This window comes from Barbus barbus (assembly GCF_936440315.1).
Source record: "Barbus barbus genome assembly, chromosome: 2".
Taxonomy (NCBI): Eukaryota; Metazoa; Chordata; class Actinopteri; order Cypriniformes; family Cyprinidae; genus Barbus; species Barbus barbus.
Genome location: NC_136730.1, coordinates 37,003,197 through 37,016,308, shown reverse-complemented (window position 1 = coordinate 37,016,308; position 13,112 = coordinate 37,003,197). Strand labels below are relative to the sequence as shown.

General features: G+C 37.0%; 1 protein-coding gene across 2 annotated transcripts in view; it reads right to left on the bottom strand.

The window, feature by feature from the left end:
* The window catches only part of LOC306842766 (aspartyl/asparaginyl beta-hydroxylase-like), a 35,536-nt gene that overhangs the window by 2,847 nt on the left and 19,577 nt on the right, over positions 1-13,112 (bottom strand). For both annotated transcript variants that reach the window (XM_079373826.1, XM_079373827.1), the window contains 12 exons: positions 11,967-12,023; positions 5,255-5,290; positions 4,944-5,156; positions 4,600-4,685; positions 4,339-4,425; positions 4,063-4,213; positions 3,797-3,933; positions 3,617-3,715; positions 3,428-3,517; positions 3,190-3,327; positions 2,164-2,299; positions 99-190 (listed from right to left, as the gene is read on the bottom strand). In XM_079373826.1, coding sequence (XP_079229952.1) covers positions 99-190; positions 2,164-2,299; positions 3,190-3,327; positions 3,428-3,517; positions 3,617-3,715; positions 3,797-3,933; positions 4,063-4,213; positions 4,339-4,425; positions 4,600-4,685; positions 4,944-5,156; positions 5,255-5,290; positions 11,967-12,023 — 1,322 coding nt within the window. The remainder of the gene's footprint in view (positions 1-98; positions 191-2,163; positions 2,300-3,189; positions 3,328-3,427; positions 3,518-3,616; positions 3,716-3,796; positions 3,934-4,062; positions 4,214-4,338; positions 4,426-4,599; positions 4,686-4,943; positions 5,157-5,254; positions 5,291-11,966; positions 12,024-13,112) is intronic.

The window sequence follows — 13,112 nt, the reverse complement described above, 5'->3', positions numbered from 1 at the left end:
AACAGAAACAAGCATTGTAAAAAGTAGACTTGGTGAAGCTAAATTAAAAGTACAGCTAGGCAGGAGCGTATAACTGTAATTGATTTCTGGTGACTGACCTGGCCTCTTTTGCAGCTAGTGGCCTCTGGGTAACGTTCCAGCAAACTACAGGTTTTAGGGACATAGCGACATGAAGAAGTAGCCTTTCGACCTGAGAAAAAGTAAAACTTGCATACACATTGTGTTTTCCTCAAAAGTGTCTCAATATTAGATATATACACTCACCTAAAAGGATTATTAGGAACACCTGTTCAATTTCTCATTAATGCAATTATCTAATCAACCAATCACATGGCAGTTGCTTCAGTGCATTTAAGGGTGTGGTCCTGGTCAAGACAATCTCCTGAACTCCAAACTGAATGTCAGAATGGGAAAGAAAGGGGATTTAAGCAATTTTGAGCGTGTCATGGTTGTTGGTGCCAGACGGGCCGGTCTGAGTATTTCACAATCTGCTCAGTTACTGGGATTTTCATGCACAACCATTTCTAGGGTTTACAAAGAATGGTGTGAAAAGGGAAAAACATCCAGTATGCGGCAGTCCTGTGGGCGAAAATGCCTTGTTGATGCTAGAGGTCAGAGGAGAATGGGCCGACTGATTCAAGCTGATAGAAGAGCAACTTTGACTGAAATAACCACTCGTTACAACCGAGGTATGCAGCAAAGCATTTGTGAAGCCACAACACGCACAACCTTGAGGCGGATGGGCTACAACAGCAGAAGACCCCACCGGGTACCACTCATCTCCACTACAAATAGGAAAAAGAGGCTACAATTTGCACGAGCTCACCAAAATTGGACGGTTGAAGACTGGAAAAATGTTGCCTGGTCTGATGAGTCTCGATTTCTGTTGAGACATTCAGATGGTAGAGTCAGAATTTGGCGTAAACAGAATGAGAACATGGATCCATCATGCCTTGTTACCACTGTGCAGGCTGGTGGTGGTGGTGTAATGGTGTGGGGGATGTTTTCTTGGCACACTTTAGGCCCCTTAGTGCCAATTGGGCATCGTTTAAATGCCACGGCCTACCTGAGCATTGTTTCTGACCATGTCCATCCCTTTATGACCACCATGTACCCATCCTCTGATGGCTACTTCCAGCAGGATAATGCACCATGTCACAAAGCTCGAATCGTTTCAAATTGGTTTCTTGAACATGACAATGAGTTCACTGTACTAAAATGGCCCCCACAGTCACCAGATCTCAACCCAATAGAGCAGCTTTGGGATGTGGTGGAACGGGAGCTTCGTGCCCTGGATGTGCATCCCACAAATCTCCATCAACTGCAAGATGCTATCCTATCAATATGGGCCAACATTTCTAAAGAATGCTTTCAGCACCTTGTTGAATCAATGCCACGTAGAATTAAGGCAGTTCTGAAGGGGAAAGGGGGTCAAATTAGTATGGTGTTCCTAATAATCCTTTAGGTGAGTGTATATATATATATATATATATATATATATATATATATATATATATAAAAAAAACAGTAACACCACCCAAGATTCTAGTAAATTCAAACACATCCACACTAGGTTGTTAAATGAAGTGACTCCACTGTGTTTTAACTTGTACTGTAGCTTAAAAACCATGTGGATTACATGTAAAATTATTTTCTCATTTAAATAATTTTGTGCTCGCCAATGGTTTTCTAAATAAAGGTGTGGTCTTAATTGCAGAAGAATTTTACAATAAAAAAAGGTTAAGATGTATTAAGAAATGCTCTGAAAAGCAGGTTTTTGTTGGTCAATGCTGTGAATTCACGCCTGACTGCACGGATTCCTAATGGATTTGCAATGCAAAATTTTGCACCTTAAAAAACGAACCACAAAAGAACCACTAAAAAGAAAATCCTGGGTTAGGCGCTAACCCTCAACTGCTCCCCGGGTGCCGCAGCATAAAATGGCTACCCACTGCTCCGGGTGTGTGTTCACGGTGTGTGTGTGTTCACTGCTGTGTGTGTGCACTTTGGATGGGTAAATGCAGAGCACAAATTCCGATTATGGGTCACCATACTTGGTCGTATGTCACGTCACTTTCACTTTAAGATGGATTTATATCAAGTGCAATTATAAGGAATTTGTTGGTAAATGTAATTATATTATACTTTAATTATATATTTTACCCTGCTGCCACAGTGTAAACTGGCCCCACTTTCCGGTCTCTCTCAGATTTTCATCTTCGGGCAAGAACTGCCCATTGTTGCTGTCTAACACTGACAGTGCTTCATCTCTAATGGTCAACCAGTTACGTTCCAACATCTGTAAAGACATATGAACACAATGAAAGCAAAGCAGAGAGACAAGCATACAAAGAGCACTTCCTTCACAGTTAAAGTGATGAATAATTATAGGGGCAGTTGTGGCCTAATGGTTAGGGAGTCAGACTAGTAACCGAAGGTTGCAGGTTCGATTTTCAATACCGGCAGGAAATGTAGGTGGGGACAGAGCTCTCTTTCACGCTCAAGTAGCATGCCAAACACCGTGTAATGGATCTCCAATGGGGATTTCAGGAGAAGATGCTGTTTATGTGAATTGGATCAGTGTTTATCAATATATGCGAAATAGTGATTATACACTACCAGTCAAAAGTTTTTGAACCAAAGGTTTATAATAATTTTTTTTAAAGAAGTCTCTTCTGTCCTTCACAATATTACTGCTTTTGCTGTATTTTGGAACAAATAAATGCAGGCTTGTTGAGCAGAAGAGAATTTATATAAAAAAAAAAGGTTATAAATGTGTAGTTACATACAGTATAAGATTGGAACAGAACCGGGGCGGGGGGCTTTTTAATGTTTGAATGGCATTAAGTTAAAAGATGTTTGACTGTGTCTTGAGACACTGCACTTCTGGTGTACTGTAGACAGCTGTTGCGGTTCAGTCTGCAGGAGGTGCTGATTAACAAACATGACAAAACAACTTAACACATGCTATTTACAGGTTAACACAAATGCTTTTTTGTTTTTTTGTAAACTGTATATACATTTTTTGAAGATGCAGTTTCTAAGGTGCTCCCAGTGGGTTTTAGTGGCAAGTCAAAAAGTCCCCACCCTCAAACCTCATTTAGACCCCTTTGACTTATATATATATATATATATATATATATATATGTGTGTGTGTGTGTGTGTGTGTGTGTGTGTGTGTGTCTTTACCTTGACTAAAGCCGTATATCCAGTCTCTTCAGCCTTCCACCAGGGTTGAGCACGAAGCCCTGGGACATTATACAGAGATCTCTGCCATACAGAGGCAAAGTGACCTCGCCGATGTCCAGCCTCATACCAGTCATAGGCCTAAACATGCAAAAAAAACCCCCAAAAAAACAAACACCAAATTCACTTTTTTTCCTCTGTAAACTTCCTATTAATAATCTTAGTCTTACTTTCATCTTACACTCTTGTCTCCTGTTCTCTGTAAAGCATCCCCAAGATGAAAGTAAAACCTTCCGTCATCAGTTCCTGGCTCTCCAGACTCCAAACCCTCCTAAGCACACACAAACATGGAGAAAAATTTAATTACTTGTATATGTGTGTTTAAGTGGAAGTATATGCTGTACATTTCTGTTCATAAAATCAGAATTACCCTGAGGTACGGTATGCTCTCTGCAATCTTGTTTTCGGATTTAAGTATGAACCCATAATGCACTTTAGCAAATCCATCATTTGGGGCACGAGCTAAAACCTGAAGAGGATTTTCAAAAAGGGGGAAATTAGTGATCCACATCACATTGCTAAACATAATAACATAATAGTGATGTTTTACCTCCTCGTATATTTGTTTTGCACCCTTGTTGTCACCCAGAAGCAGATGTGCCACTCCCACGTCATTTTTTAAGCTGATGTCTTCTGGGAAAATCTGAACTAGCTTCTCCAAAGTAGCCAAAGATCCCCGTGTACGACCTGAACGGGAACATGACAAAGGAACATCTTTTGGCAATGTTCTCATATTGTTATGGACAACAAACTATTGTTATTTTACAACTGTCAATGAGAAGTCACCATAATTCTATAGCTACATTACTTGTATACCTAAGAACTGTTGTCTATCTGCACGTCTCTTTAATGTGGCTTTGATGAGGTCAGGTGGTACGTCTGGGAGCTCGGATACTTCTTTGTACGAATTCACTGCCTTCAGCAGCATCTCATTACTGCGCATTTTCTCAGCCAAATCATCTTCTGCCTGGAAACATATCACACTTCTCAGAAAAAAACTATTTTGTTTAGGATTTTCTACTGAAGCACAGTAATGAGATTGACCATTATGTGACGTAAACCGTAATTTTAACTTTAATGATTGTGTGTTACCTGGGCTTTGCCATATCGGCATCTCGGACTTTGTGGGAATTTCTGGACAAGAGCTTCAAAAGCACGGAGGGATTCCTCATTTTTCCCCTGAAATAAAGACAACTACTATTTTTTTTTTTTTTTTTTATAATTTTGAAAAACACACTGCTGAATTAAAAAAAAGAAAACATTTTAATTTTCCAGTAACATACAAAAACATTTGAATCTTCCAGTAACATACTAAACCTTTTTTAAAAAAATTTTAACAGTACAGAATCTTACCTTCTTGCGTAATTTCTCTGCAGCGTTGATCTCAGATTTAATTGTTTTGTCAAATTTATTAAGAAGTTTTGGTGTCTTCTTTTTGGCTGTAGAAGAATTCACCACTGCATTAGACTTAAAGTAACTTAAAAGAACTTAATAAATCAAAGTAGTGTGTATTGTCTATTAGTATAGTGTTTTTCACAACAAGTATCTTTTAAGTATTTCAAAGCAGACCAATTAAAAAAAATAAAAAATAAATAATAATAATTTGATTTCCCCGGAAAAGTGTGCTGAGTGTGGTGCTATCAGAACATTGTTCTGTTTGTTTAAGCAGAACAACATTACAAGCAAGCTCCACATACCTTCTTTTTCTTCTTTGGACTCTACTGAGGGTTCTTCTGTGAATTCTGTTGTCTCAGTAATTGATTCAGGTGTGGAGACTGATGTAGGCACAGGTTGAGCTGCAGGTGGAACCTCTGGTGAAATTTGGTTTGCAGGTCTTGATTCCTCTGTTGTGAACTCTAATGAAGGTTCTGCATCGGATGTAGACCCATGTGGAGAGTGTGATGTGGATTCTTTACAGGACACATATAGTGTACTTTAACAAATATAATACAAAAAGTCCACATTACATAAACCATACATAAGTATTTTAGTAAAATATTTCTCTTACCTTTGTTTTCACCAGGTAGAGATTCTGCATGTAACTCTGAAATGGCACAAATGACAACAAAATTAGAAGAAAGAAAGAGAAAAGAAATATGTAAAATACTGCATTATATTCCTGTACATTTATATACTCAGAAACCCTAAGGGATTGAAACAAAATGAAAACTAATTTCTGTCTTCATTTTAAGTTTCATTTCAGTCTTTTCCATCATATTTTATTTGTCAAAGATAAATAGGAATTAAATAGTCTAGATGGTTTATTTTTCATGAACTGACCTTTATCTTCTCACGACATACAAACGTTACAAAACTCAAAACATAGATGCATAAAAATGACTCCTACAGGGGGCGCTACAACTGGAAATCATCATTAAAGCATTAACCATACGATCAATGCAGTTGAAAACTGGTATTCATTTTCTTTGTTGGACATTGCAACATATGCTCTAATATAACTTGAATAAAGGCTGAACAAATTACAGTGGATTTATTTGATTGAGAGAAAAATAAATCAGCCACAGGACGGTGCTGTCAGATTTTACAGACGTTTTTCTCAAAAACACAAGTATCTGAGACTATACTGTACTTGTAACCCTGCAGTATCAATATGAAACTTTAAAAGCACATAACATACACACATAAATAAAAAGACATTCTGAGGACATGCACCAAGTCGCATTAAACTATGGTAATAGGGGGCGCAACAACAACACTCGTAACAAGTGAGCTGTATGATCAATCAAGCTAAAAATGGCTATTAGAGGAAATTGTAACTAAATATCAGTCGCATATATATATATATATATATATATATATATATATATATATATATATATATATATATATATATATATATATATATATATATATATATATACATATACATATACACACACACACACGTCCAACAGGAGCCAATAAAAAAAAAAAAAACTAAATCTAAATGGCTGACTGATATGATATTTGTAATCTCTTTTGATTCCTTCAGTGTCCCCAAAACAGTTGATCATGTGTATTCTACATACTCTACATAAAAAAATATTTTTTTTTCCATAATTTCAAGTTACCTACTTTTTAGATTAACCTACTTTTTCAAACTCACCCTAGGCTGTTTGTTACAGTCACACAAAATTAGGTATTCACCATAGTAAGGCACTTATAAAAAAGGTTATCAGAAGAATTATTATTTGTGAAGATATGGGCCGCTCAGGGGTCTAACAGCAATATATACTGTATATTTAAAAAATAAATAAATAAATAAATAAAATCTACCATTTCTACCAAAGGAAACAGCAGGGGCCTCATTTACAAAAAGTTGAGCAGATCCCATCCTAAATTTGATCTTACGATCATTTCTCAAATATGCGTACATGTGATTCATAGAATGAACGTACGCACATAAAACGCACGTACGCCCCTCTTTCAGATGTCAAATCTATGAATTGCAAATGACCTTGAACTTGCGCACAACTGAATGGATTCAGCTTTCTGCCTTGTAAACAACTCCTAATTAATGTCATTACAGTGGTGGAAATGGCCGATATTTACTGGGGGACTCTAATTTGGAGGGGGGGGTTAACAATGGTAATTTTAGATTACCTTTTGGGTGTATTTTATCATAAAAACATTTATAATCTATGAAAACATTTATTAAGAACTTATGTCATATTTTCTCTAAACCTTCTTGTAGCCTACATTAAGACAGGCACCTGCAATTCTGCCCAAATTAAAGATGCGTTGTGTTTGTGCATCTTATAATTATTATTAATGACCTCTTGTGTTTAATAAAAAACAAACAAAAAAACATTGATTAGTGAAATGAACTAATGATTTCATAAAATATTAGAATGATTGTCTCTCATTGGCCTGATTAGCTAAGCCCTCAAAACACGTCTTATTTAGCGGTACAGTATTGCATGATTTGTAGATTATATTTAACAGTTTACACTTTGCAAAAACCTTTTCAATTAGTTTTAAAAAGGTAACATTACATTCTTAAGGACTCTACACTTACGTTTCTTTTCAGGAGCACTAGTGCTTCTACTTAAAAAAATAAAGAAATTAGGAACACCTTCTGATCAATGACAGAAATTAAACTTACTATTATAAGATGATGTTTGACTCCTTAAAGTATTTTTTTAACCTTTGTAATGCCATTTTTATCTTTATTAAATGTATGTCATATGTTGTGCCAAAATTAGATTTATTAACTTTTTGTAAAAAATAAATAAATTATTAAACAATAAATTCATTTAAAATAATAAGATACAATCAGGAAGATCTGAAATCAGCAACAATTAATCTTTGCACGGAACAGAAGAGCACAAATGTGGAATATTTACAGACTTTTTAACAAGACTCAGAGGTGGCATTAATACATTTAATAAAAACAATGTTATGAGATTGAATACAGGAACATTAAACAATTAAAATTTATACTTTAAAAATGAAAGTCCCAGTAGGTGGCAGCAAGTCACTGTCTGTCACTGAATCATTCATCTAATCGATTCGTTCAAACTGCTGATTCATTAAGGAATGAAGCAAGTGACTCTCTTTATGAATGGATCATAGAATCATCGACTCACTAGATTTGTTCAAAAACAAAGATTCATTCATAATTGAAACAGCGCTGTTTGCTTGGAGATGCGCAGTGGCTCAGCTGCGACTTTATTTCATCAACAAAATAGTTCTCAACAGATCAGACAAGTGTTCCTAAAATGTAAGTCGCTTTATATTAATTTTTGAATAAAATCATGTATAAATCTGTTGTATTAATTAAATTTCACATTTGCAAACTCTTTATAATCATTAAGTTCATCGCGATCTCACAAACTTCTATTTTAGTGAATGAAGCTCTCTACACTGCAAACTGAATCTATTATTTCTACACTTTGTTTGTTACAATGAATGACAAACTGCAGTCTGCTTTCACGATCTGTGCTGTGAGGAGCAGCATGCGCAGTAATAGAGAAGCATTTCCATTGGCTGCAGTCTGCTCTTGATGACCAATCAAAGACGGCATTGCCCAGCAAACCATAGACACAAATATCCCGCTACATTTTGTTTAGTCTGCACTGCACTACGGTTTATGCAGAACTGGGATCGCTTTTGTAGTCTTTTGAATGGATATAATATAGAAATCATTTTAATTTTCAAATAAATCTAACCAGTTGGAAAAGAAACGCCGTCCCCCCTCGAAATTCACTCCCCGGACTCCGTCCCCCCCCATTTCCAGCCCTGCATATAAAAGATCACCAGCCATCGTACGAATTCTTTAATTTAGAACAGCGAGCTGCAGTACTCTGACAAGAAAAAGTGTGTATGTCTACTCAGACTTTGACGTGACGCTACGCACTTTTCCACGTCAAAGGCAGTTTTTTTTACAAATATGAGCTTTGGCGTGGATTTAAGCGTACACACAGTCTAAGATCAAATCTGTGCGTATGCACACTTTATAAATGAGGGTTCTCATCTCTGGCCCTCTAGGTCCACTTTCCTGCAGATTTTTGATACATCCTTGATCAAACTGACCTGCCTGTGACTTTCTTGTAATCCCCAAAGATTTAATTAGCTTTTTCAGTTTTATTTGGTTAAGGTTGAAGCTAAACTCTGTAGGACCAGGGACTTCGAGGGCCAAATGTGAGAACCTCTGTCCGAATAATACTAAAAATGTAGTTTCTAGACATGACTAAATGTAGTTTCTGGGACTCGAACTCAGGACACACAAAGCACAATGGCACGCTGCTCATGAGGCTATTGGTGCCAACACACACAGCCTGTCTGCCTTTTAGAATTATTTTTACTAGGTTGTTTGCCTGATCAGAACGAAAACCAATGGAGAAAAAATCTTTAGCTTTGCATTTTAGGCCAAATGTCAAAATGTAGACAGATAAATGTAGTCAAAAAAAGTTTGGCCGTTTACACGTAACTCCGCCCAACACTACAAAAGATTGCTGTCATACGTAAGCTCTAATGGCGTAGATCAGGGGTGCCCAACCCTGTTCCTGGCGATCGACTGTCCTGCAAAGTTTAGGTCCAACTCTAATCAAACACACCTGAAGCAACTAATTAAGGTCTTCAGGATCGCGTGAAAATTAAAGGCAGGTGTGTTTGATTACAGTTGGACCTAAACTTTGCAGGACAGTCGATCGCCAGGAACAGGGTTGAGCACCCCTGGCGTAGATGGTAAAGTGTGTACCGTAGTCTTTTGACGTGATCGACCAGGGTTCAACATTGCCTTCTGCCAAACATTTTTTCCTCCCTTTTCAAATCTCATCACATCGGAAAGGCATTTATTTCCAATAAAAATAAAGGAAATAATCAAAAAAATTGAAAAAGTATCGCGTAGGTGTTATTCCCTCATTATCCCAATTACAATGAGCAGATAAAAGGTCCAGAGTTCATTTCAAGTGTGCTATTTGCATTTGGAATCTGTTGCTGTCAACTGTCAAGATGAGATCCAAAGAGCTGTCACTATCAGTGAAGCAAGCCATCATTAGGCTGAAAAAACAAAACAAACCCATCAGAGAGATAGCAAAAACATTAGGCGTGGCCAAAACAACTGTTTGGAACATTCTTAAAAAGAAGGAACGCACCGGTGAGCTCAGCAACACCAAAAGACCCGGAAGACCATGGAAAACAACTGTGGTGGATGACCGAAGAATTCTTTCCCTGGTGAAGAAAACACCCTTCACAACAGTTGGCCAAATCAAGAACACTCTCCAGGAGGTAGGTGTATGTGTGTCAAAGTCAACAATCAAGAGAAGACTTCACCAGAGTGAATACAGAGGGTTCACCACAAGATGTAAACCATTGGTGAGCCTCAAAAACAGGAAGGCCAGATTAGAGTTTGCCAAACGACATCTAAAAAAGCCTTCACAGTTCTGGAACAACATCCTATGGACAGATGAGACCAAGATCAACTTGTACCAGAGTGATGGGAAGAGAAGAGTATGGAGAAGGAAAGGAACTGCTCATGATCCTAAGCATACCACCTCATCAGTGAAGCATAGTGGTGGTAGTGTCATGGCGTGGGCATGTATGGCTGCCAGTGGAACTGGTTCTCTTGTATTTATTGATGATGTGACTGCTGACAAAAGCAGCAGGATGAATTCTGAAGTGTTTCGGGCAATATTATCTGCTCATATTCAGCCAAATGCTTCAGAACTCGCTGGACGGCGCTTCACAGTGCAGATGGACAATGACCCAAAGCATACTGCAAAAGCAACCAAAGAGTTTTTGAAGGGAAAGAAGTGGACTGTTATGCAATGGCCAAGTCAATCACCTGACCTGAATCCGATTGAGCATGCATTTCACTTGCTGAAGACAAAACTGAAGGGAAAATGCCCCAAGAACAAGCAGGAACTGAAGATGGTTGCAGTAGAGACCTGGCAGAGCATCACCAGGGATGAAACCCAGCGTCTGGTGATGTCTATGCGTTCCAGACTTCAGGCTGTAATTGACTGCAAAGGATTTGCAACCAAGTATTAAAAAGTGAAAATTTGATTTATGATTATTATTCTGTCCCATTACTTTTGGTCCCTTAACAAGTGGGAGGCACATATGCAAACTGTTGTAATTCCTACACCGTTCACCTGATTTGGATGTAAATACCCTCAAATTAAAGCTGACAGTCTGCAGTTAAAGCACATCTTGTTTGTTTCATTTGAAATCCATTGTGGTGGTGTATAGAACCAAAAATGTTAGAATTGTGTCGATGTCCCAATATTTATGGACCTGACTGTATAATTGCCATTTACACTTAGTGCAAAACAATGTTATTTTCATTGCAAGATGTCAAAAATGATCTGAGGCTGTATCTCTGGAAGACTGACATGAAATTTAATATTTGAAATAGTAAAATCTTCCCCTAACAACGTCGCATCAATTTCATTGCCAAAATTACGTTCAGTTGACATTTCTGCCATTAGTGTGCCTGGACCCTGTTTTTGCACAGTTTTTTTTGTTAATTTTCTGTCATAAAAGTGAATGGACATCAGAGATGTCTTGCACACCCCAAACTTGGATGGTTCCAAATATGCACTTCTACTGGGGTGCACAGACACCATCTGTCCAACACTAGATGGCACTATAATAAGGCATTCTGCACCGTTACTCTGGAACCCTATGTGTGGCATGAACGGAGTGAAGCAGAGCTTACAAAGTATTCTAAGGATGTTAGGGGCACTACAACTTAAGTTCCACCATACTGTGAATATGAAAATTGGCATTCATCTTCTTCTGAGGATATCCTAACATATCCTCTAATCTGACTGCAGCAGCCAATCAAAATTCAGTGGCTAGTGAGGTCAAATTTGTATGGACTGCTATTCCAAAAAATGGACATATTTGTACACGGTGTAAAAATGAGTGTAAATTATTGTTTCTTTTAAATCCTTGGTTTAAGCTCTAACAAGGACATATATAATTTTTGTTCATCTATGCAATTTATCCACCATTCTAATTTTCAAAACCTACATTTTCTAATCGTTTAGCAGATCTGACATATTAAGTCACTTTCTGATTTTTGGGGTACTAACAGTAAAAAATGTGCTATTTTTAATAGTTTGCTTGTGTTCTGTGTGAATGATTTCTGATCCTCAAATGGTGTTCTATTGTTTGGAACATCGCCGGTATTTTGAGGCTTGGGCAGCACCGGTATACCATGGAACCCTAGTCTGTCATGGCATGAAGAATTGCTTCTATCATTTACTTACCTTTTTCTCCTAGGGGGTTCTCGGGTGATGCCACCATAACAGGCTTCTCAGTCAGACCTGTATGAATGTTGAGTAAAATCAGACACAATCCCAGCAAGAGGAAAGGAAAAAAAACACACTTTTATCAAGGACAAAGGTTATTTCTGCAATGAAATTCTACTAAATGTACCATAAAAAAAAATTAAGTATTGCTATCATAAAGCATTACTTCATATAAAAAGTCTATTCATCTTGGGTTGTTAAGAATACAAATAAACTCATTTTATCAACACAAACGAGTAAACCTGACCATGTATTAATCAGACAAAGTATAATTTAAATAAGGGAGAAAAAAAAAGTATATATTTGAGGCAGTTACCATGATACTTTTTTTTTGAACACTTAACCACACACTTTAGTTTCAGTGAACATACTCGATAAACCATGTCAATGAATATATTAGCAACCAAAAATGACTTCACTCAGTACTTTGTCTTATCCTAGTTAAATATGCACGTCTTTTGCATGTCGTTTTCCCTGAAAACATTCGTTCTGTAACATTATGAAAGCATAGGTGTTTGCTGAAACAGACACGTAACCTGACTAGATTGAGTAATGGCAGATGGGAAAACTGCTTTATTTATTTTCAGAAATCTATCTAGAAACATTACTTTTGTCTGTTTGGTAGCACTAGTGATAAAGAAATAACACACTTCAACACACTAACAACATTCTACTATATCATTATTGTTACATATTAACATAATTAAACCTTAAAATGCTTCACACAACAATAAAACGTTTCACGCAATAATTAAATGCTTATCCATCAAAGAACTGACAAGTTTAAGGTCTTACTAAACTGAACAAAATAAACCCAAATGTAAAACATAAAACAACTATCAGTAAAAAAAATTAAAATAAAATAAAAATACAATTTAGCAGACATTGTCTGAACTAAAAATGTTGCTTCAAAAAAAAAAAAAAAAAAAGTTTAAAGAAACAACTGCTGAATAAGCACATGTTAAAAACTTGATCCTCATTTTAGCTGCATAGCTTCACTTCCTGAACTTAAGTAGTATATCTTCCCTCATGAGCTCTTTCACTGGCTCACAAAAAGCAGAACTGGTGCTTGATCAGTACTCAGTTAGAATCTGATATTTTTAG